This window comes from Branchiostoma floridae, chromosome 9, assembly GCF_000003815.2.
Source record: "Branchiostoma floridae strain S238N-H82 chromosome 9, Bfl_VNyyK, whole genome shotgun sequence".
NCBI classification, from domain to species: Eukaryota; Metazoa; Chordata; class Leptocardii; order Amphioxiformes; family Branchiostomatidae; genus Branchiostoma; species Branchiostoma floridae.
The window spans coordinates 3,866,284-3,886,558 of NC_049987.1; the positions used below are offsets into that span (position 1 = coordinate 3,866,284).

The 20,275-nt window shown below is 40.6% G+C and overlaps 2 protein-coding genes across 3 annotated transcripts in view; one reads left to right on the plus strand and one right to left on the minus strand.

Moving 5' to 3' along the window:
* Positions 1–9,721, minus strand: part of LOC118422727 — a 68,504-nt gene extending 58,783 nt beyond the window's left edge. Inside the window, exons 1-8 of one of the 2 annotated variants that reach the window (XM_035830454.1) lie at positions 9,642–9,721; positions 4,978–5,051; positions 4,623–4,725; positions 3,885–3,979; positions 2,979–3,076; positions 2,449–2,627; positions 1,099–1,214; positions 151–793 (exon numbers count right to left, since the gene is read on the minus strand). In XM_035830454.1, coding sequence (XP_035686347.1) covers positions 630–793; positions 1,099–1,214; positions 2,449–2,627; positions 2,979–3,076; positions 3,885–3,979; positions 4,623–4,725; positions 4,978–5,032 — 810 coding nt within the window. In that variant the 5' untranslated portion in view covers positions 5,033–5,051; positions 9,642–9,721 and the 3' untranslated portion in view covers positions 151–629. Of the gene's footprint in view, positions 1–150; positions 794–1,098; positions 1,215–2,448; positions 2,628–2,978; positions 3,077–3,884; positions 3,980–4,622; positions 4,726–4,977; positions 5,052–9,641 lie in introns of those variants that run through there. The other variant, XM_035830455.1, reaches the window with a different exon arrangement.
* Positions 9,722–18,613: 8,892 nt separating this feature from the next.
* LOC118422987 (sex-determining region Y protein-like) lies at positions 18,614–19,706 on the plus strand. Its single transcript, XM_035830882.1, has 2 exons — positions 18,614–18,661; positions 19,194–19,706. The coding sequence occupies exons 1-2, from the start codon at positions 18,614–18,616 to the stop codon at positions 19,704–19,706; spliced, it is 561 nt and encodes a 186-aa protein (XP_035686775.1).
* Positions 19,707–20,275: the final 569 nt, after the last annotated feature.

Sequence of the window (20,275 nt, forward strand, 5' to 3'; positions counted from 1 at the left end):
TACTAAGAGTTCCTAGAATTCACGAAAATTTAACGAACATGCCGCGAGCACTCGGAATTCAAGATCGGTCGATCGGAAATGGCATCGCCCGTTAGAAAGGCAACGAGCGTTCTAAAATTTGGCAACGACCCTTCTTGAAGGCAACGACGGAGAATGATACGTAGAAGGTAATGGGGTCATCAATAGTGTCGTCATCTGAAATGTCCCAGTACTAATGAGGAACAGATAATGGTTTTGGCGTGCCGTCTCTTGGCTCAGCTGGGATTGTTCTGTGGAGAAATACATCGATGGGAAGTGATGATGGTCGGCGGCTGCCTCGAATGGTGTCAGCGTCTGGAATTTCCCAATAGTGAGCTTCGTCAAGTTCATTTGACGCATTAAATTAAGAGCCAATTCTAGAAATAGAAATGTCTCTTTTGACTTGAATTAATCAACTCTACGTTACTTTACATCTATGACAACTGTGTCACGTCAAATGTTATCGAAGTAACAAAACAAAATTTACTTAACAATTTGCCTTCGATTTGTTTGCAGAACGTACGGCAAAGTTGACTATGCAAGTTTCACAAAATAGCTTATAACAGATCTGCCTTGTCGCTATGTCGGTAGTGCTACTCTCTTAGCTTACTCTAGTTAAGGACAAAGGTGAAGCTGAGTATCAGACACAAGGCGGACGCCATGACAGCAGACATAGACACCATGACATTCTTGCCGCTGCTGCTAGGTGGCGCGGTAGGACAGGGATCATACCCATCAAGCCCCTGGCAAGCACTTGCTTCATTCCGCCCCAGTGCTAGAATAAATCAGAACAAGATGAAAAAAAAATGCAAAAGAACTATTATTTGATCAACTAAAATCAGCAAAATAGCTAATAAATAGTACGTTTCTTATCATCAAGATCACAGAACACAGACTTCTAATAATACTTGTACTTTTCTAGACATGCAACATTTGCACGCCAATTAAGGAAGATTGAGTAACGGTGAGACAAAAACTGTTGACAAGTCAGTGGCCTTCACCTTTGACATATTACCCACAATTCCTGTGGCTGCACATGCGTCCTCGGAACCATGAGCGAGCTTATATGGAAGAGCCTACCTGGGTTATTAACGTAGCTCCAACGGGAATACCCATCTACACCCGCTACCATGGTGACGTAACCCACTGTGGTCAGGTTGTTGGTAGACATGAAGTTTGCCACTTCAAAATTACACCTTAAAAAGATAAAACAAAGGACTTAATATCCACGGTAATGCATAATGAAAATCAGAATAATAGAATACAGTAGAATCCGCTTAATTGCACGGCCTATTTGCCAGTGAATTTCGTGCAATTATCCAGCTGGTGCAATAATGCGAAGTTATCTAGCTAGATCGCACCGGTTTTGGGATTTTTCGATTTTGTGCAGTTAACAGAAGTGTGCGCCAATCCGTTGTGCAATTAACTGACTTCTACTGTACAATATTTTGATTTTGTGAAATCTGCTTTTAAATTAGTGCTATCAAGGTGTATTCAAAACTGGGTGAGATTTGGACAACGACATTTGGTAGAAGAATGTCTACGAGAGCACCAAACATGTGAGGCTGTGCAATATTGACTTGTAGGCTGATTTTTGTGTCGACTGCTCGCCAATTGGTGGGTGTTGAGAGTAACATCAAGTACCATAACTCCACCAGGTGCCATAATACCGCCACCTCAAAAACGTTAGTATAGAGGTCTTCCAAGGATTGCCTTGAACACAGAATTTTAAATACTGCAACTGAATCTAAGTTCGCCATTATTTGATTTCGCGGTAGCGGGAAAAAATGATTTTTCGCGGTGGTTTTAAGTTCGCGGTAACACAATAGACTAATACCATAATAGAAAAATGTTCGAGGTCGTTTTAAGTTCGCGGTGAAGTGGTCACGGCGAAAACCGCGAACATTTCTGCATTTACAGTATATTAAATGTAATACAATTCAGATATTTAGGTGTTGTAGACAATCTTGAGAAGGCCTTTATCACAATGTTTTTTTAAGGTGGCGGTGTAATGACAACTGGTGGAATTATGAGAATGTATGTTACCACGCGCAGTATAGTCGACAAGAAAACTGTGTGTTTTCTAAGTTTACTCTGAAGGCAATAATGATTTGACCGAGTATGCAGCTTGAATTTTACAAGTGCAGTGGTAACTATTTCTGAGCAACTGTCTTCCAAATTATGTTTTTTGAAATCCCACCAAAGAATAACGCCTCTACGTAGTACCATTTCATTGTGCGTTGGATATAGTCGTTTAGTTATAAAACTAGTAAGACATTTGTTGTGATTGCTTAATATAAGTCAATAACGTCACTTTTCATATGATTTGACACAAAATTCTACGTTCCATCTCGAATCTACCATTACGTTAGCTAGTTTGTAATTTTTGGTCTAGATGATGAAAGATAATGATAATAAAAAACGACTTACTGGCCCTCGAGGCCAGAAAAGCTGCAGTTTGGTGTGTACGTTGGGAGATCAGCGACGGTCAGAGACAAGGCGGAAGTCTGTTTGAACAGGAGGTAGTGGTAGGTTCTGGCAGCGATACAGGGCGGAGGCATGGGTCCTCCGTACGGGTCTATGACTGCTCCTGTACTTGGGTCAGCATTCTAAATGTAATTATAGAATAATTCAAAACCAGGAATGTTTCATTTCCAACACAAAAGAATTTGACATACCCAAATTTTCTGCTGATTCTCTCCAGTCTTTGTCAAGGAATGAACAATCTATTGCTACTGTGACGTCACGTTATACAGATAGGACACGTGACTTGGCGAGTAGTGAATCATAACGGTTGACGCCATAGATTTCCTGCAACTTATGATCCACTGCTCACCGAGTCACGTGTCCTATCTACATAACGTGGCGACGGACTGATGAAGACGACAGATGGTCGTCGAAACGTTTACTAAAAAATTAAAGAAGGTTGTGTAATGAAGACTTTGTTCAAGTATGTTTACCGTTATGTTTGTGATGAGCATGTGGAGTATAGGAAAGATCGGCAAGCCGACATCTCCTTTCCCGTCCGAGTCTATCATCAAAATGGAGAACATATCATCTGGAGAGGGCGAAACAAAGAGAATTAATACACCAGTCCTGTAACACAATATTAGAGAGAAAGATGGAGGGGTGAATTTCTATGGCTGAAATCTACATCTTATTCAGCATTTTTGTACTTTGCAGTTTTTAGGTGTTTTTTTTTTAATTTCATTCAAATATTACTGACATTAAATCTTAAACTGTCCGAAATCACTTAAAGTTAATCAATGGTTCAATATGGTGCAAATGTGTCAGTTGAAACCTTTGAATATGTGAAAAAATACTGCGAAGTCATAAAAAATTGCACACGATTGAGCTGCTCATTATAAATGTTGTGTTAGGACAAGGTCAGAAAATTCCCACGATCGTCGCACGATTCTGATCCTATAGGATTTTCAAGCAGGTCGTGACAGAACCAACCACCGACATGGATTCAGAACAGCATTTTGTGTACGTACCGGGACAGTTGAACTTTGCAGGTCAGACATACATTTTGTCTTCCAAAATGCTCGAATCCAGCGATCGTACGACGATCGCACGACCTATGTGACCGCGCCCTTACTTATACCCCTGTCACATCTGGCGAAAATCGATCGGATGACGATTCTGCGGCAATCGCCCGGCCCTCGCTTATAATAATGACTTTATTGCACAACAATTGTGCAAGGTACAAAGTATGGCTTTTATGTGACAGGGACGGTTTTCAGGTGAAAAATACGCGCAACCCTCTGTCGATCTTATATATGGCCGATCTTCCATCGATACGCCCGAAGATCATGGATAATGTGGCAGGGGTATATATTATCATGATTGACATGCTAACTCACCTGACGATGCGCCTGCAATAGTCATGGTTGGAGCGTTCGCAGTTTCCCCAGGAGTTACCACGACTCCAGTGGTGTCAACAGAAAAATTCCTGGCACTAGTGATGGCAAATTAGAAGTATTTTTACAAGAACAACACGTGTGCGAAGATCATATGAAGTCAAAGTTACGTCTATGAAGTTAACTCAGGCGTGTAAAACTGACGAAAGGTAGTGAATGCTTTCCGAAACGTTTCCAAAATCATATCAAGTTGCTTGAGTAACTGCGTTTTGATTTAAAGCCAAAGTTGATTTTTTTTTTTAAATTGCAAATATCGTCACCATATCTAACAAGTGAGTATGGTGATTAACTGTTGAATACTATTATCTAAAAAATGGGAACATTGGAATCGCCAAAGGAGTTTATTGAATACTCATTGGGGCTAAGTGCCACAAGCATATATAAAGAGAATAACAGTAAATATATTCATGCTTTATCAAGGGAAGGTTATTATTTGAGGAGGAAATATCCATATATTGATAGTTTTGCATCTTCTTAAGACGAATGGACGAACTTACAGAACTTTTTAATTTTTCCATTTGATATGTGTGCACATTTGCAGTATTATGAAATGTATAACGTGTATCATTGTACAATGAGTATTCTAGAACAAATTGTCCCTAGTTTTCTATACATATGTATCAATACTTAGTATATGTTAATGAACAAATGATCAGATCGAATCACAAGAATAGGCCCTACCTTTGGGTAAAATTACGATTGCACACGTTATACACCGTTTCCGGTGCTGAGAACGTGACGGTGAAGTTTACGGGAAGATCGCCAGGGGGCACCCATGAGTCAGCTATGGGAGAAAACACAATCTTAGTCATAAAAAGCAAACAGTGGCAGTAGACTTGATGATCACTATACGCGACTGATGCATTACTTGCTACAAGTCTACTTTAATACTACAAGTTATTCTATATGCGGAATGATAATAATTCATCAGTGTTGTTTTAATACTGTGTGCGTATCCATTTCCACATGAAAAATACGTTCCTGGCTTGTTTTATAGAATGTATACGGCAAATTCAGTAGTGAGTAAGTTACGTACGTGTACCACTTGACAGTACAAGCAGTGTAGGGATGATGAATAACGTTGACAACATCTTCACTTTGGGACTACAGCTGTGGAATAAGAAGAGATGATGTTATAGAAGATGACCAAAGTATATCTAACCAACAACTAAAATATCTATTGAAAATGACAACAAATCATTACACTGGGCCAGCCTAGGCAGGCTAAGTAAGCTGATGACGGCTGACCCACAAATATACAACAAACAAACAAATCGAATTTACACATATGCACAGAATAGGCCACATAAGCTACAAGAAGCTAGGAGGAGCAGATGGAAGGTGGTGTAAATCGGTTTGTTGATGATAAGAATGAATGCAGAACGTCTGAGAGTTTTTGGTTTGTAGCAACGTTATGACCTGGAGAACCATTAAGGAGGACTCCGGTTGAGAGAGACTGGTCGACAGCTAACGTTTGCCGTGCAGCCATGTGCAGAGGACAGTGAAGTAGAAAGTGTGTGACCGTCTCGGACGTAGCACCACAAGCACAGCTCCGGGATGTGATGTTGAACTTGGCCAACAATAACAACTAAAATAAATGGAATTTACTTTTTTCATGGAACATACCTGTTGCCTTAACAAGAAAACAACACTTTTTTATGTGCAAAGAAATTTGTCGTGTCACTACATTTGAGGATGCAGTATTCATGCCCCGTTTTACGCGATGTCTCATTTTAGGGACTGAGACGCTGCAGTAATGGTTTGGGGCAATTTTTGTACGTTGAGACGGTTATTTTTAGCCTGGGTACCATCCGGATAGTAGTTCGCTCCGGCGTTCATTATATACTATATACAGTCGCTTCTAGCTCTGACATTCATTGTACACTACATACAGTCGCTTCTCTGTGTTTCCGTCTGGGAACGTGGACCATCTTAACGTCTGGAATCGTCCAAATTTCGGAAGCAGGCGCTGATTGGTCCCTACTCATGATCGAATTATGGAATGGGTTCAAATGCTCGTTCGAACCGGTGTTCCAACACCGGAAAAGCCCTGCGTCCCCTTTTCGCGGCGGGCTGTTGTCATCGAACGAGTGCTCTAGAACCCATTCCTTACTTCGCTTATCAACTGACGTTACCACCAAAAGGTTGGAATGCGCAAGTCTCCAGACGGATAGCAGAAGCGAACATAGGAGCGAACTACTATCCGTATGGTACCCAGGCTAGGTTATTTTGGTACCCGTTGATTAAAACCCTTACTTTATTTGTTGAATGGATATGTTGTCGAACGGTCCCGAGCGTAGCCAAGCAGAGGTTTGGTTCACGTTGTTTGTGACGTGTTTGACGCGCTTTTTTTCGGGATTTCGTCTGTACGGTCAAACGACGGAAAACTTACCCTGGGGTGTGTACAACACATGTAATTCTATTAAAGAAAGGTGGCAAAATTATCATGATTATGGGTGGCCAATCTACGAAACGGGATGAGCACGCATCCGGCCAGTGCCAAAGGCATTCAACGGCTGCACCCGTTGGTCATGAAGAAAACAGTATTATATGAAATGCCTGCTTGGAAAGTAGGACATTGTGTTCTGGACACGTTACTGTATCGTCCTAATGGTGTAAGGTACAAACTGGTACATACATCCGACACCCACCCATCCTATCCATTTGGTCACGCTCCGCGATTCAACTAAACTCTATCATAAATATTTATCATTGTATTTGTATTTTGTCTTAAATATTTATCACCGACACGCCCTTTCATATCTGACTTTTGCGTAACAGTCGGAGAGGCCGGTAGAGAGAGACACACTTCATAAAAGGGGCACATTCCGGAATAAGTATTTACGATATACGATATAGTATGCCTTCTTGCCACGCACAATCAAATGCCATTTTTAAGTCAACCAAGGAGGTTATATTCAGAAGGAGATTGGACACACTTTGCCTTCATTCAGTGATGTTCCCCTCAGGTGAGAAGTAACAACTTCACGTCGAGGTGCTAATTACCCCTCGATCTGCATACGCCGGCAAGCAAGGGTCCTTTGTTTACAGTCTTTTACAAGATAACTCGCACTGGAAACAGTGACTTTAAAACGGGTTTTGAGTGATTTTGAAGAAGTTCTTGAAGAATCGAAGGCACCTGACTGTCTTGCAGACAACACAGAACTAGCGATAGCGATAGCAGTAACATTTTTACTTGTAATACGTGCGGTTTAGCTAAGCTGACCTCACTGTCACAATACATGTAATTAACTGCCACTGCATTTAAACTAACGTATTGCATCTAGAAGTTCATTTTCTAAACGATAATATGTATTTTAAGACCATCAAAAATTCTTACCTTCAAGATCGTTCATACTTTTCTGCAACAATTGTCTTGCGTAGCGGAAATAAATAGACTATGGGGAGGGGGAGGGAAATCTTTATTCATCGCTACCGTCAAGTCAGAATACCGACTAGAAATTGTATGAACTATTTGATCGGAGGTTCCCAAGAAACACTTATTGCGACGTTATTTAGAAGAAACGTTATATTCAACTAAAAACAGAACACGATGATTACCATTCTTGGTTTAGATACGTAAATTTTATTCCGAACTACGTGGCCTTTTCGGCAAGGCCGTATCCACTATGGCGTCGATTTAGTGGTCTTCCCTTCCTCGGTAGTTTTCTGAAAAGCACAAACATGGACTCGATAAGACTGGGAACCTAGTTGTACAACGTTAACGTCACATAAACAAGTGGATATGATGTCGCCGCGTGTACCGGGTTGAACTACATACGATTAGGCGTAATGATCAAAATATCGAGTACAAAATCCCATGTCGCTAGTACATATAACCTCCCACCCTGCCCATGAGTGTGATGGATCCACGGAGTCCGTACTGACACAAAAATAAAGCAAAACTCGAACGCAGAGTCCAGTAAATCTAAACTGAGTCCAACGACAAACAATATTTCAATGGGTCACCAAAGCATTAAACTATCCAGGAAATTCGTCAGTTTCGGTGGGAAATTTGTTAAATAATTTTTATGGAGACATTTAATACAGAACATTTTTCATATTTTCGAGCAAAAAAATCCCGTACGCATCCACAAAAATGCTTATAAACTCACCCATGTCGATCGTACAGCGGTGAAACACACATCAAAATGGCCGTCAGCGTCTTGTCCAAATGATGCCGCCTTTTGCACACGTCACCCGCGCTTCCCAAATAAGGAAATCGGCGGAAAATGCCGGCATGCCGATCTCAGCCTCGGGTGATCTTCGGCCAAGCTCGGACGCGTGACGTCACTGTCGGGCTCTTCTGATTGGCGCTCGGGTAAAAATGGCGCCAAGCCTTGAACCCAACATCCGATCAAAGCGGCACCGCCGGAGGGCGGAAACAAAAGGCCGCCACGGGAGTTAGCGGGTCTAAACAATACCACGCAGCGGGGTATTAAGCCCGTCCAATCTCCTTCTGAATATAACCTCCTTGAGTCAACGAAACAAGCATAAAGGCGTTTGTTAGTTGACACAAGGAGGTTATATTCTGAATATAACCTCCTTGGTTGACAGGAGCTTGCTGAAGCTTAAGTTTCAAATGAAGTCCCCCAGGCTGTCAGACTAAGGTATTAATGGTAGGACAAAGACCTTAGGCAGTATCATGGCATTTACATTACGTAGTATATACAGGCGACATTCACACACATAGTAATGATAAAAGCTTCGTAATGATCTATGAACATTAGCTACCATTAAAGGTTAACGGTTAGCCAGCGTCCGTTTTTCCGTCAATCGACGGAATTATTGCTGCGTGTGACGGAAAATTTCTAAAACCTTGACGGACAAAAATCCTTGGTGGAAGCTACAGGCGGCTTGGGGACGCCGTCCACGGCCGTAAGGCCACACACTTTGTTTTGCTATTGTCTGCAATGTGTGTCGGCACCCTTTCGCATCTCATTAAATCTAATTAAAACCCGTTTTTCAAGGTCTCAGTTCAGTCCTTCTAACTCCCGAAATGGTGCATTCTACGAACTTTTGATTGAAATCTTGATAACGTCAAAACCTAATGATACAATAACTTGTACTTAATAGTTAGATTTTTCTTATTTTATCTCAATGGCAACATTTTAATATTACTTTGTAATGTCATAGGGAAAATTAATTTTCGCGGTTTTCGCGACGATTGGAATTGGCAGACGGAAAAACAAAATCGAGCTGGCTAAAGCCCTGCAATAACCCTTTCATGTTAAGTGCAGGATCGTAGAGCGCAACAGTAGTAAAAAGAAGGGAATCAGTGCGGGCTGGGGATCTAGCCAGGTCTGGAAGAAATTCCGTTCGGCAGCCAAGGCACTTCTTCCCGTCAACATCAGGATAGCATCCCGTGGATACATGTATGTCCTGCGGGGAGGTAGTTAGCCTGGCCATGCTGACCACCCAACCGGTGACACCTCCCGAGGCAAGGGGTAAAATGCCACCGTGATTTTGCAGGGTTTAGCCAGCAGGTCCATGGCCCCCCTCCCCACCTCAACAAATTTTGCCATGGCCATCCTCTCGACATGTGTCGTTTAGAATGGTAAAATGACTTGCCATTAAAAATCAAAAGCACAAATTACTGTGATATGCAAGTACATGTGCCTGTCGTTTCGGAAAGGATAAGTCTATGAACAGTTTATATCTACAATCTACATAGAGAACTTACTACATATCTTCACTCACCTGCTACCTGGTCAGCGACTGTCCGTATCTAGATCATGTAGGCGTGCTTCTGTACATATCCAGTGTGACCAGGCTCTCAGGGCCACCCTATTGTTCCTAGCTAATGTTTGTAATTACTGCTTCCCAGTCATGCGTGGTACAGTACCGCTTATCCTATGGAACCTCCTCTAACTAATCAAACAAAGGGCGTTGAGGTTACAGGACACAGTATTTTTTCACTCATTATAGAAAAAGTGGGACACTTCGTCCTCCACTGCTTCTAGAAAAGAAGTCAAACCCAAATGCTTAGACCGTAGCTCTCAGTAGTCCATATTGTTGCTAGAATAGTCACTTGTTTCCACTTGTCACCATTGTTATTTATACAAAAGTCTTTTATTTTATGTATGTTTACTATGCATTCTGTATGTGCCATGTTGCAATTAGCCCTCGGGCAAGAATTTGCAAATAAACTTTCTTTATCCGCGACCCGTTTGTATATTTTGAACAGTAGTCTTGGGGAAAAAAATCTCAAAGGCTGGGTAAAAAGTGTTACCTGAGGCTGAGGGGCAGCCAAGCGTTAACTGTGCTGTATGTTATAGGAACATGTCGACCTTTAGAACGTTGACCTTTGGACTAAATCCGCCCCATTACGTAACGTTAGGTGAGCCGACTGCAGTTATTTGACCTCCGCAGAATGGCGTTTCAAAGACAGCGTCAAACAGATTTTGGGGGAGGTATTACCATAAACTGCAACATAATCGTTTCTCGTATGTCGCCCTACTATGATTTTCACCACGTCCTAGTCAGTAAATAAAAAACTAATCGTGTGGTCCGTAACTGTAGTAACCCCTCCAGGGTGAAAACTGTGTTCCACCTCGAACGTTTGACTTGTCTGCACACTTTCATGTCTTTGGAGCAAAGTGGGGAGTGACGTTACACGAAGACCTATATCTGACATACTCACTTCCTGCGCTGATTGCACGGTGATTAGCGCTAAATGTTCATGATACTGACAGTGACAGAATATACGGAGCAATTATGGCCTTCGTTCAGAGGGTGAAGAAACACAGAAACCGAAAGACGGAGCTCACACACACACACACACACACACACACACACACACACACACACACAAACACACGCACACACACACACACACACACACACACAGGTACACACACGCACGTGTACACACACATACACACAATTCCTACAATTCCTGAAATTTCTTGATCGAGACTTGAAAGTTGGGGGGAAGACGCCACCCCCTCCCCTTCCCGGCCGATCTCCCCGTCGGTCCCCCCACCACCTTGTCTGATCTTGTCTGTAATCTGACTTGATTAAACGGTTGCTGGCAAAACCTGACTTATCTAAGTTTTCCAGGTAACGTTATAAAATCTGTAACGTTCTAAAACTTGAGAGTTAAGCTGCGTGCCGTCAAACTCGATTGTGAGGGCTGATACCCACTCAAGTAGGTCAAGACGGGAATCACCTTTTACTGAGATTTGAACAAACCTTTTTTTTCTAATCAATACAAAACACCATGTCTGCTATCCCTGGATGTGAGCCAGATAATCTTACAACGATGTGGATTTTCTAGGCCAATCCTAGATTTCCTGGTTAGTGTGTAAAAATAGCCTAATACGACTAGACCTCTTCCAATTAATGTGGGATCCTGTGGCGTAATCGTCAGCGCTATGAGCTCAGACCCAAGAGGTCCCGAGTTCGAAACCTGCCATGTCACCGATCTTGTGCCCTTGGGCACTTTACACGACTTTCCTCACTTCAAAAATGAGTATCTAGTATTCGAGTCCCTCAGATAGGACGTTTAATGGGGGTCCCGTGTTCAGGGAGAGCCACATCTTGAGCACGTTAAAAAACCCACCACACTTATCGAAAAGAGTAGGGGAGATTCCCCGTTATGAGTGGATTAAACGTTACAGTCTGGTCTCCTGGTTGACATCTTGCAAAGGTGATAGTCACCTGTTATGTCAATCCTTCCACAACTGTAGTAAAACTGAATAAAATAAAGGACATTTAACAACAAAAAAAAGATAAAAAAATAATGTAGACATTAACGGGATATCTAATCTCTCAGTTTATAGAGCAATCTAAAATTTTGACTACACCTCAGGGGCGGGGTTATTCTTTACAGTACATTTTGTATTACGATCTCTTTGGAAATATTCTGTTGAAATCTGATAATAGTTACTGGTCAAGAATCATTGGTTTCTGTCTTGCATCCTCTCTCTGTGTCCTGACACTCCGCTTTAACAAAGGCTAGGGTGTTAATCTGGGATTTCGTTTAATCCAGCTGAATCTACTTTGATTTGTGAGTACATAATTTGGCAGATGTATATGGAAAGGTGTTAACCTGGCTTCAATCCCTCTGATTCTAGGGAAGTATTACAAATACAGACAGTACGTACATAATAATGTGTATTCACACTTTTTGGTCTCATTTAGGAGTAGCCCCTAGTCCGCATGCGTCGACTGTTCCATTGGTGAAGGGGGTGGGGGGCTAAACAATTCTAAGCAATCTAACAAAAGGTAGACTATTTTCTCAGTAAGACCATGAAAACATTGACATGACGTGATAAATAGGCATCAGTCAATATATTTCCACTATGAAGTTTTATTCCATGTTTCTTACAAGCTATGTCACAAAATACATTCTCTTTATTGAATGCAATATCTATGTGTTAGTTTCATACTAACGACGATTTAAGGAAAGTTTAATATTACAGGATAGTAATATTCTTGAATTCCAATACTTCTTCTACAATTGGCTGCATAATACTATTATTATGTAGCCAATACTTCAGTGTGTAATGGCTTTATCACTAATATCATGAGTACTTCATCTTTCTCCCGGAGTGACCTAGTTCTCGCGAGAGTTGCGAGAACTAGGTCAAGACTTACGTGGATCTTCTACCCCCACCCCGCCTCCTTCCGGAGTAAGGGTAATTAGGACTTGGGCAGCTCCCAGCCATCATCGCAACTCTCGCTAGAACTAGGTCACTCTGTGAGCAAGATGGACTGGAAAGCCATCGAAAATTTGGAGGTACGTGTGCTTACCTTTAATAACAGTCACTGATTGAGGAAAATTTCCATTAACCGTGAACATACGTGACTAATGAATCTCTTCAACAAGAACTTAGAGATAAAGTTTACTGAGAACTCCATTATACTCCCTTACTTAACACACATTTAAGGCATGTTAGATGCTGCCCGTGTATATATTTATGCTAAGTAAGATAAAAGTCTTAAGAAAATTAACTGATAATAGAAACGAGCCTTGAATTGTAAAGTTCGAAACAAAGGTATCAACAAAAGCTGGAGATGCATTGGAGTAAGTAAGAAAAAAACCTAATTTGAAAGAAAATGCTGCTTTGGACGTTTTGATTCTTAATATAGTTTAGTTTGAAGAAGATGGAATTCGTGTATCAAGAGACATTCAATCTACATGGGTAAACAGAGAAAAAAATGTATTGACTCAACAAGTACAAGGCCTTCGAAAAAGTATCATGGCCAACATACTGATTTAACAAAAATGGTACCGCTATAAGCGCAGTATAGTGAATAAATATCAAACGATACATGGTGCAAAGAAGTTTATCAGTAACGTTAATTGTTTATGTATTTAACCATTGCTCATATTTCAAATTCTACATACGTGACCGTTAGATAACGGTTTGGTACTCTCCTCACCTAGTGCATTTCCTAGTTGATTACGATAACCAATGAGGTTTAAATAAGATTTTCCCCATTGTTGTAACAAAGCCTTGTTCTTTTCTAATTTGTTTACCTCTGTGCTCATACAACGCTCGAGTTTGGGGATTTTCAGATTGTTTACATAATCAAAACAACATTTCCTAAGGCAGAATGAATAGAAGCTGTCAACAAAACGTCTATGGTTATCTTTTAAAATTGTGTTTCCTATTTCGTGGTTGCTGACAAAGCTCATGTTCATAAAATACACCAAACATATTCACAGTCTTTAAAAGAATTACAGTGGAAGTGACTGGCAGTGAATTAAATCATTTGTACTATTTCTCTCTATCTTTCTGGCTTTCTTTCTGTCTCATTCTGTCTCTCTCTATATCTAAACGTCATAAACCGTTTATAGCAACTACAACTTTAATAATTACAACACTAGACATAATTACAACACTAGACAAATGTCAATAATATACACACCTCTCTCCCAAACCATGTATGGTCAACGTACACATGTTTACAGGGGTGCAAACACTTCAACCGTTGCTACCTGCTAATATGAATCTATACGATTAAAAAACGCTGAAAAACATGCAAACCCTGCATTGACCTTCACAAGAAACCGTCTATTCTTTGATATATATGGATCTGGGTCTGTAATGGACATGAGTAAGTATGTATATATATAAACAATTCGGCAGAAAAGTTTTATAAACGAATGAATAAAATAAATAGATACATTGCTTTCATCGAATACAACAATAATCACTTTATACCTCTGTTGGCTTGTTGAATCTATTTAAGCCATATTGTCTGCATTTGAATTTTCATCATCACAAACAAGCTAGGAAAAGTTGCTTTTATAAAACGAATTAAAATTCTTGTAGTGGTACCTTGATATTTTTAAGTGTATCTGTAAATTTCAAATGTTGTGACATGTGCTTAACCCAGTCAGTATTCATTCCTTCATTGATTGATCTATTGATTGAGTGATTGATTCATTCATTCTTTGAAGTATACATTTCCGAAAGTTATTTGATATAGTATCCTGCGTTGTTGTATTTGCTGTGCCGATCAGATGCAGGATATTGATGATGGTTGTAATCGATGTAACCGGACTGTGGTCCATACTGTCCTTCTGGGAACCCGGATGGGTGATGGTTGTAATCGATGGACTTGGACTGTTGTCCTTCTGGGAACCCGGATGGATGATGGTTGTAATCGTTGGACTTGGACTGGGGTCCAAACTGTCCTTCTGGGTACCCGGATGGTTGGTGGTTGTAACCGATGGACTTGGACTGGTGCCCAAACTGTCCTTCCGGGTACCCGGATGGATGATGGTTGTAATCGATGGACTTGGACTGGAGTCCAAACTGTCCTTCTGGGAACCAGTTCGTGTTCGGGCCGTAACCGATGAATTTGGGCTGTGGTTCAAACTCTTCTTTTGGGTACCAGTCTGTGTTTGGGTCGTATCCACGACCTGAAAAGAAATGAGATGAAACTAGAGTCCGGCGACTTCATACCTCCATGAAAATTTAGAGCTTTCGTAAATTTCATGGAACTGACTAACACATTAATATAATTTATGCATGGTGTTGTTAGTCATTGACTAACGTACACATGTCACAATTATAAAATCCCATTATTAATCATCAAGTGGTTTTGCAATTTTTACATCAATTATGCAAATAAGTTCCTCATTGCAATATTTGGTATCTGCTTATATTCCGCCTATCATAATTAACATGTGTTACATTTATTGAGGTCCAGTTATTGAAAACAATGGAACTAAACAATTTCCTCATTGATGATGCAAATTATATCCTCATTTGCATAACATGTATATCATTTGCCTAAGCTACCTGCATGCCTAAAGGTCTCGGACCGGAGTTTCTTTTACGATTTCGGAGGTTAGCGGACAGCCTCAGGCCGATGGGCTATGTACAGTTCCGCTAGTAAACATAGGACGCGAAACTTAATCAATATGGTGGAAAGCCGTTTACTGCCTCTTTCCGACAAACATATTGGTATCGTCTGTTGCCTCTTTATTTTGGGTAGAATATGTTGTAAAATTTTAATTTTGGACCCGAAAACTATCATTTTTTAACACTTTTTGATCGAAGCTGCTTGGAAAAAACGAATTTTCCTTGGATAACGGCATACGTGGTAGAGAAGCTAAATTCTTCATGTTTATGTAAAATGAAAATTAAAAAATTCCATGTGACAACTTTTTTGCAATCTCCGATGACGTAATTTCTTCGAAATCGCATGAAAAACGGTGCTATTTGGGTCATCAGGCGAAAAAACCGCATCACCGTTGCAGCGGACTAATACAAAAATGGTTTCGCTGGAGGGCCAACTACTCCTCGCACAAAAATAATACAACCCATGGGCTTTTCAGGAAATACGACAAATCTATGCTCAGCTATAACGATCACCAAGCAATAGGGAGCAAAAATTAGGGAGACAACAGCGCACTTCAGGCCTATTACACCACCCTTCCGTCAACTACGGTCAGATTTGAACTCCGACCCGGAACCTAAACTGCAGGCAATCCGTCGTTCCTTACTGCAGTTATCCTCTTTGGAGTGTCTTGACAAAAACACCCCTGCAGTTTCACAATTAAATTGAGGGATGAAACTTGCCCCACTTTGTCATGACACTATAAGCTACCTCCTAAATGTCAAGACCATAGCATGTCTGGAACAAGAGATACATTGAAAAAAACTGCTATGATAGAATATTCTCATCAATTGTGCAAATGTACCCCTAATTTGCATAAATAGTATCTTATCTTGTAAAACATTGTCTAAGGTACCTACATACCAAAAATGATGAAAATCCGTTGTTCCCTTCTTAAGTTATCCTGTTCAGAAGTTTTTGACAAAAATGCCCCTGCTATCCCAAAACTAGACGCTTGGGGGCCGAAACTTATGTCATTTCTTTCTGAGCACAAGAGCTATCTAATACTAAAAAATCGTGACCATAGCATTGTTCAGAACACCGAGATAGCAAAACTGGAAGTTGCTGTACCAAGGGGGGCCGCTAGGGGGCCCAAAATCTAATCATTTCCAGCTATTGTCACACACTACCAACAAATAAGTATGAATCCAATCCATCCAGCTGTTCATGAGCTATTTTGTTTACACTGAGACACACACCCAGACAGACAAACGCAGGGTAAAATATAACCTCCATGACATTTCATGGAGGAAATAATGAGAAATAAATTGTGCTTCGAACTCTAAGAGTGGACTTAAGTACTTAGATGGATTTTTTTAGTGAATCCCCCGGTCTTTTGTTTGTTTGAACCTTTATTTATTCATGAAAGCTCAAATCGGACCGTTGGTCACTTTTGTTTGAGGTAAGGGCCAGAAAAATATATATGTAATAGGGGTACATATAATGTCCTAATTATCTAAAGTCTATACACATATTTTACATATGCGTGGTACAAAATACATTTTTAACTAGATTGTACAAAAAGAGGTCACGAGACTATTTAAAGGCAATAAACTAAGAAGTTGGAAACTGCGCACGGAGATAATGAGAGCTGCTGCATGAATCGAATCAGTTTGTTTTGGTTGTTTATGGTATTTCAAGAGTCTATCTATTTCGCTATGTAACCCAAATTCTGTAGAAACAATGCATTTTTGTAACGAAGGTGTTACGTCAGCACTATTTAAGTTTGTCTGAAGTTGGTATTGTCCCCCGTCTTGGTTGAAAGAAGGTTTAGATTTATATATTTATTTATTTATTTATTTATTCCACTTCGCAGATTGCTTCAATCTGAGGGGAGTCGGCAACAGGAATCTAGTTCCTCTACGAGGCCAACTCCCCCAGAAGATATACAAACTTAGAATAAAATCAATAAATGTAAGACAAGCCTGACATTAAATACTGAAAGTAATACATACAATAAAAGTAAGAAAATAGCAAGGTCAACAATGATTAGAGATCAAACGGTAAAGCTATGTAACCATGGGAGATCATACGGTAAAGCTGTGTAACTATGCATAATGAGCATCTGCAGGTGGTTATCCAGGTACATAATATGTACATAGATGCTCTCCTTTACTCCTCTCGCAAAATGTGATGAACTGTCTTTTTTGATAACACACTCAAAGATACATCAGCCCTTTAGCCCTAGATATGAAAACTCCGTCTTTTACTTAATGTCTATCGAAAAAGTACATTTATTAATAGACAGTCATACTTAGGATCTGTTGTTCATAGTTCCTTTTAGAGCTGTACAGAATGTGGTGCTCATTAAATGGGGAGTTTGTCCTTTAAACTGTATGACTTTGTGCGAGTGTGATCCGTCTAGAGAATGGGCACAGGAAACTGAGTTTGACAGATAATAGGAACTGTATTTAAAGAACGTTTGATCTCGATGCACTTGTATACTCCCTTCAGCACCAGTGCATGTACTTATTTTAGTGTTCAAACGTTTATATCATGAAACGTTAGTGTCAACATTTCGTTGGAAGATAGCGCCATATGGTAGTTAAGCATCATAATCTACATGAATTTATATCGTTTTACCTTCGTTGATGTATTTGCCGTGTAGGTCAGTTACAGGGTACTGATGATCAGGGTAGTAATCATTTGACTCGGGCTGGGATGCAAACAGTTCTTTCGGGTACCAGTCCGTGTTTGGGTCGTATCGGCGAACTGGAGATAAATGAGAAACTATGAGAAACAGCGAAAAACTTTTTACCAACTGAAGGAATCGAATTGTCAGAGTTTTTAACAGAATCACTCGGTTTTCTTTACCCATCTGGCCTAAGAGTTGTGCTGGTTCAAAGTTTGTCGGAAGTCAGTATTGCCCCCCTCCCCCTCCGTCCTGGTTGAGGGAAGGTTGGTGTGTCCTGCTGAAGATGCATGGTCTTTTTTCCTCTCGCAAAAATGATATGAATTTCCTTATTCAATGACGCCCAAACAGGTGTGATGTATGATCCCCTCCCCATGTAATAGTGGACTCTTCCAGCACCTTACCCAAGAATCAGCTCAAAAGAAAGTCCAATTAAAGATACACGACCCAGTAAAAAATTGAATTGAAAAAAAAAGTCAACCTGTGCAAGAATTGGATCTTCCCGAATACAGGTTTTCTGTGTATATATTTCAGTAATCAAAATCAGGAGAATGCTGGAGTAAAAGGTTTAATGAAAAATAGCACCATATGATAAAGCAGCATCATAATTTACATGAATGTCAATCATTTTACCTTCTTTGTTGTATTTGCCGTGTCGGACAGCTGCAGGGTACTGATGATGGACGTGATCATTGGACTCGGGCTGGGATGTCAACAGTTCTTTCGGGTACCAGTCCGTGTTTGGGTCGTATTCGCGAACTGAAGAGAAATGGGTTAAGATGAAATAATGAGCCCAACTAAAAAAAATTACTTTTTTTGGAAGTTTCGACCTAATTACTATGTCTTCTTCAGTTATATGTACCAAAGGCGGACGACAAGCCCTTTTTACGCAGTCACAATGTCAGCGCTGGGTCAAAATTTGTGGAAAGTTTATATCATCCCCCGTCCCATGTGAGGAAATTTTTGCTTCTCTAGCAAAATAATCACCATTATGGCCATAGGGCTGAATTGCAAATGTATACATAGTTAAGCCATACAATCTTAAGAAAAACTTCGCTACTGTATCGATTTGCCTGTTCTCTCACATTTAGAAGCAGTCGAGTCACTTTCCCCGGATCCTTTCCAGCCTAAAGGACCTTGTAAACCAGCAGAACCCTTGTCTCTATTCCGGCCTAAAGGATCTTGCAGAATAGTAGAGCCATTCGTTTTTAAAGTATATTGTAGACCAACAGAGTTCTTGTAACCGTTCTGTCCCAAAGTACCACGTGGACCAACAGAACCCTTGTCACCATTCTGGACCGAATGACCACGTGGACGAACAGAACACTTGTCACCATTCTGGACTAAAGAACCACGTGGACCAACAGAACCCTTGTCCCCTTTCCGGACTAAAGGACCACGTGGACCAACAGAACCCTTGTCACCATTCTGGTCTGAAGGATCACGTTGACCAACAGAACCCTTGTCACCATTCTGGACTGAAGGATCACGTTGACCAACAGAACCCTTGTCACCATTCTGGAATAAAGGACCACGTGGACCAACAGAACCCTTGTCACCATTCTGGACTAAAGGACTACCCGGACCAACAGAACCCTTGTCACCATTCTGGACTAAAGGACTACCCGGACCAACAGAACCCTTGTTACCATTCTGGACTGAAGGACCACGTGGACCAACAGAACCCTTGTTACCATTCTGGACTGAAGGACCACGTTGACCAACAGAACCCTTGTCACCATTCTGGACCAAAGGACCTTGCGGATCAATAGAAACTGCGTATCCTTTGGATCCATCGTTGTTAAGTGGATCTACAGGCTTTCCTAAAAGGGGTGAAATGAATGAATGAATGAATGGATGAATAAATAAATAAATGAATGAATGAATAAACGATTACATTTTTTGCGTTTGTCACAAATAATGATTTCAGTGATATGAAAGGAAAAAAAAATTAAATACATATGCAACTGAATCCCGAATAGGTCACACCACGATTCATGATGAATTGTGATCTAGAGTAAAAAATGTAGACCCAGACTCGTCTGGCCATGTTCACAATTCTGCGTGTCATTCTTCAAACCTCTATTGACCATTTTGACACTATTACACTACACTACAGGTTCCCTAAAAGTGTCCCCTTAGTTTCCTTCACATTCTCTAACATTTAAAATTGCTTTCTATATCAAGCAATTTGCATTGAAGGCAGTGTGACACATTGTGAGCTTAACGTACTAGACTTAGGTTGAAGTGTGAGAAACCGTGGCGTTGGACGTTACGTTGTCATTGGTGGTAGTGAGAGAAATTGTGAGGTGCTAGAAGTTGTCGTTGGTGGCAGTGTGAG